This window comes from Pteropus alecto, unplaced genomic scaffold (genome assembly GCF_000325575.1).
Source record: "Pteropus alecto unplaced genomic scaffold, ASM32557v1 scaffold68, whole genome shotgun sequence".
Lineage (NCBI taxonomy): Eukaryota > Metazoa > Chordata > Mammalia > Chiroptera > Pteropodidae > Pteropus > Pteropus alecto.
The window spans coordinates 8,472,996-8,478,205 of NW_006441386.1; the positions used below are offsets into that span (position 1 = coordinate 8,472,996).

Consider the following 5,210-nt stretch of genomic DNA (forward strand, 5'->3'; position numbering starts at 1 on the left):
CTACCTGAGAGTATGTTATTTATTTACTTGTTTACTTAATATTTATCTACTGAACTGAATGATAGATTGAAGAAGTACAGGAACACCCCCTAGTACCTAGAAGAGTACCTGGTATACAGTAGGCATTCAAAAGATGTTTAACCAATCAATTTATGATATATTGAAATTGAAGTGGGTTCTTCCTTACAGTTCACTCAGCAATTCTTGTAATATAAAGACTATATAACTAGCCTACCAAAAGGTAAAGATTTGTAATTGGGTTTATTCTGCTATTTTTTGTAATGTCAGCACCTTTTTGGGCAAGCATATTCCATATTGGCATTCTTTGCACGTAAACGCTTAATTTCATGGTCTTACCTGGAATTCTAGACTGGTCTGTAATTTCAATGGACTTAATGACTGAATTTAGCAGCAGTGCTCCAGACACCTGCCCTGAAGGTGAACAATGCCAGGGCATTATCCTTTTGGTTTCTTCCAGATCACCTGAATAAGGGTGAGTGATGAACCCCTTTACAGATTCGTTTTTTTCCTTGACCTCTACTGGTCTTGGCCAGGGATATAATAAATCCTTTCTCGATATAGCCACTATGATGCCAGAGTGATAAAGGCGTCAGAGGCCTGGTTCCAACTCCAGCTCACCAGCTATATGGCTTATTTGAGCTCTCGGGGTTATTGCGAAGACTAAAAGAGATCAGGGACTCGCAATCCACACGCTCCCTACAAAGAGAGAAGCCGGACTCGAGAGTTCTACGGTCTTCCCCGCTCAGAAGCGAGTCTGGATCCAGATTTTTGTTTCCCTCCTACCCTCTCCCTGTGCCTTGCACGCAGAGTTTCAGCATGAAGCACACGCCAACCTGCCCGGGACGCGGTCCCCACCCTAGAGCCTTCAAGAACCCAGGCCCCGGAGCCCGGAGCCCGGAGCACTCCCGTCGGCCTGTATGCGCCGCTCCCGTCTCCATGGAAACAAAGGCAGCCAATCAGTGCGGCGGCTTCCGCTACGCCCTGACAACAGCGGGGTCTCTGACTACGCTGGGGTGGGCTACCGTGGGCCTCCGGGCGGCGGTCAACGATGCTGAAGGCCAAGATCCTCTTCGTGGGGCCCTGCGAGGTGAGGCCGGGGCCAGGCGCGGCTTCGGGGGCGGCGAGCGGGAGTGGGGACGCCCCCGGTGCTGTGTCCTGCGCCGGGAGTCCCCAGGAAGCGGGAGCCCAGTCCCGACGTGCCCACCCGGGTGTGTGCTGCTGGCCTCAACGGGAGCTCGGTAGTGAGGCCTAAGATAATGAGTGGCGTTATGGAACCAGAACCTAGGTCTCACTTTGCACCCGAGGTTGTCCCTAACGAATATGTCTGTGGGACAAGAAAACCAGAAGGAGGAAAAGACTGGACTATTATCTGGTCTGGGAACAATTAGCCGTTTATGTGTGGTGGCAGTAGTGGGGATTAAATCTACATGTGTACTTCACACGATACACAAAAATGAAATTCAGATAGACTCAAACTAAACGTGTAAAAAGAAACTGTAGAAGTAGTAGATGAATGAGAATTTGCATTTGCTGGTGCTGTTTGCCCAGGGACCACACATTGAGACCGCTTTAGTAGATGAATATATGGCAAGATACGTTTTTAATATTCAGATAGGGAAGGTCTTCTTAAGCACAACATAAAAATGAAGAAGGCTTAAAAGAAATGACAGCGAAGTTAAAGCCTGGGAAAAGTATTCACAAAATACATTACAAAGACAAGATTAATAGGTAGAACACAAGGAAAGTTTAAAAATTGGCAAAGAAAAGAGAAACAACTCAGTAGAAAATTGAGCAGAAGCTCTGCACACAAGAAATACAACTGACCAATAAGTGTGAGAAGATGCCCAGCTTCACAGTCACAGGAACACAAATTAAAACAAAAAGATGATATTTATTTGCCCATCGAATTGAATGAGAAAACTTTAGAAGACTGATAACACCTGGTGTTTGGATGCTTGTGAGGAAATGAATACTCTAGGAGTCTGTTGGTGGAGCTATAAATTGATAAGAGCTTTTTAGGCAATCAAATTATTAAAATTTAAAATGTGCAAAGCTTTTAGTGCTGCAGTTACATTTCTCTGAATCTACTGTAGCTGAGTACTTGTCCATGTTCCTCAGGAGTTGTACAGTATTGAATGGTTGGTAACTTCCTAGCTGCCCATCAATAAGAGAATGTCTAAATAAACTAAGGCACGTTCTTACTCTGGATACAGTGAATACTGACACAGAGAACTAACTCTCGAAGACATAAATTATTAAGTGAAATAGACAAGTAATAACAAAATACAATTGTGAAAAGCAAAACAAACATAGATATCTTTTTTTTTTTTTTTTTAATGGAAATTCTCAAACACATACCAGGGAGAAAGAACTATAAACTCCTAGTACCCATCACCCAGCTTCAACAACAAAAGATATTTCTGCATATACTTTCCTCTCTCTTCCACTATTCAAACTTACTTTTTATTCTTTTAACATGCTATGCCCATTCATGCCCTGTTGCCCTTGAACTAGCTATTCCTTCTGATTAGAAGCCTCAGCTGACTCATTGTCATTCAAATCTCAGTTTAAACTTCCTGTAGGCTTTCCCAGACCTCCCAATTCAAAGTCTCTGTCACATCGCCCTGCTTTATTTTTATCCTAGTACTTATCACTACCTCATCTTTTTCTAATTTATTCAACAGCACCTGGCACAAGGTAGATACTTAAAAATACCTTAAAGACCTGACAAACAGGCAGTTTCTTCATTTTTCCATAAGAACCCTTTCTCTTCAATAAATTAGTTTTAGCCAACGAGTATATATATCTATCAACTTTAAGGGCATAGATGAAATATACAAATACGCTTTTATAATGCATTTTTCAATGTAGCTATATACACATTTAAAGGTACATTAAGCAATATGTTAATTTGGAAATGCCGTTTTATTCCATTCTTTCATTTCATGACACAGTTTTATTCAAGCCTCTCACCTACACCTTTGACACCCAAGTCATCTTTAGACTAGAGCCACTTTTTGAATCTCCTAACAAAGCACACCACCTACGTGGTTTAGGATGCAGCACTTTTTGAATCTGTGTATGACCCTGTCCCTAGAAATGTATTCCAACTCAAAGAACTGTTCCTATAACATCAGGCCATTTGCCTTATTCGTCCTGTAGATAAATATTCATGATTTGCACAGCATAACCAGTTACTGTTTATTAAGTGATATTTGTGAGGTCACATCCTCAGGGAAAATTACTAAAGCAACATTAAGCCCCTCTTCTCCCTTTTATTTATTTGTTTTCTTGATTCTATTCCATGACCTCTACAAGCCTCCCAAACTGGCATTGATTGAAGTCATTCTAGTCAAGCAGTTGTTCAAAATAAAATAATTGAGAAAGCGGAGAATAATTTGAGAGACTTTTATAAGGACTCAAATGTAAGAGATTCCCCTTCTTCAGAGGAATAATTTGGGTGGAGGAAAAAGACTTGTTTTATAATCAGGCATGTAGAATGTTTGTTAAATGAATGATGCAAATGTACAGAAAACATCTGAAAAACGGATCATAGTTATTACCTTTGGGGAGGGAATGGGACAGACAGACAGATGATTTGAGTGGAGGAATCAGGAGGGCTGTTTTGTTCACTTTTTAAATAAGAATGTATATTTGTATTATCTAGAAGGAGAAACAGCCCTTCGTGGAGTGTGGCACAAACCTGGGACCCAGCTTCAACTTTGAACTTCTACGTGACCTTGAGGAACTCTCTTCCTCTTTCTGAGCCTCAGTGGCTTCTTATATGTGACAGACTAGTTTTTTTGAAGATGTGGAGAGGAGTAAGTGAGGAAAAACTCACACTAATGATTTTTTTCTGTTCTTAGATGAGTTAGCTGAGAGTTAGTCAGGGAAATCCACGTGGGTAAAGTCACCCAGCAGCAGAGCCAGTGCTAGAATATCCTGCTCCCTGTGTCCCAAAGCAGACTGTGCCAACTACACAGAGCAAGCAGCGAGATCCAGCTAACCAGAGAGGGCCCTCTGCCCTAGTGATCTCGGGGTGCTCTTGGCCTGTGTTCCAACACACCTGGTTCCAAGCCAGCTATTGGGGGACTCATTTACGGCTTGCTTTTCTGTTCTTCAGCAAAGACCTCTTATTATCTTCATTTTCGCAGAGTGGAAAAACCGTTTTGGCCAACTTCCTGACAGAATCTTCTGACATCACCGAATACAACCCAACCCAAGGAGTGAGGTGAGCCCTGATGAATCTGTGCAAGAGAGTCCCCGTCTATCACCCCCTACTACTTTGGGTGCTGGTCGCATTCCAAAAGTATGTTTCCAAAGTATAGATGCTGCTGCTGTTTTTGTTTCTAGGATCCTGGAGTTTGAGAACCCACATGTTACCAGCAACAACAAAGGCACCGGGTGTGAATTTGAACTATGGGATTGTGGCGGTGATCCAAAGTATGTCTTCTTTAAGAGGGTTTGCTTCATCAAATGATTCAAAAACCAGCTGCTTGCCCAGTACCTTGTCCTAGCACACTTGCTAGCGTATATTAGGGGCTCGGTCAATTGGTTGGTAACATGCATTGCTCTTGAAACTTTAGTGATTGGGTTTTGATACAATGAGAAGTCATCCATCAATTATCAATATTAAGATATTATTTTTAAAGTCCACAATTAGAAACCAGAACCACCTAACATTTACTCTGAATCCTTTGCTGCCTTGCAGATTTGAGTCTTGCTGGCCAGCCTTGATGAAGGACTCTCACGGAGTGGTGATCATCTTCAATGCTGACATCCCAAGCCACTTGAAGGAAATCGAGATGTGGTATTCCTGCTTTGTCCAGCAGCAGTTCCTGCAGGATACTCAGTGTCTGTTAATTGCACACCACAAACCAGGCTCTGGAAGTGGTAAAGGAAACCTATCTTTGTGTAAGGAGACTGGAATTCTCCTTTCTGCTTTTGTCTCGAGTGTTCTGGGCATTTATATATTGCTCTGTGTCTTTGAAAGCAGAAGCTATGAGCAGTTAGTGAGCACCTATTGTGTTCTAGGCATTTATTTTTCTCACCATGTAAATCAGAATTGCCAGATTGGAAGATCTGCCATATGTACTATCCAGGCCAGAATATAGACACTTTAAAAGCAGGTAGATACTAAGAGGGGAAAACAGCTGGTTTTAGCCACTCATCAGTACTATTAGGGACAC

At 42.2% G+C, this 5,210-nt stretch overlaps 1 protein-coding gene across 4 annotated transcripts in view; it reads left to right on the plus strand.

Moving 5' to 3' along the window:
* The first annotated feature begins 963 nt into the window (after positions 1-963).
* The window catches only part of IFT22 (intraflagellar transport 22), a 6,098-nt gene continuing 1,851 nt past the window's right edge, over positions 964-5,210 (plus strand). For 2 of the 4 annotated variants that reach the window (XM_006918583.3, XM_015594575.2), the window contains exons 1-4: positions 964-1,108; positions 4,176-4,252; positions 4,375-4,464; positions 4,733-4,935. In XM_006918583.3, coding sequence (XP_006918645.1) covers positions 1,070-1,108; positions 4,176-4,252; positions 4,375-4,464; positions 4,733-4,935 — 409 coding nt within the window. In that variant the 5' untranslated portion in view covers positions 964-1,069. Of the gene's footprint in view, positions 1,109-3,688; positions 3,843-4,175; positions 4,253-4,374; positions 4,465-4,732; positions 4,936-5,210 lie in introns of all 4 variants that reach the window. The other 2 variants (XM_025051541.1, XM_006918584.3) reach the window with 2 other exon arrangements.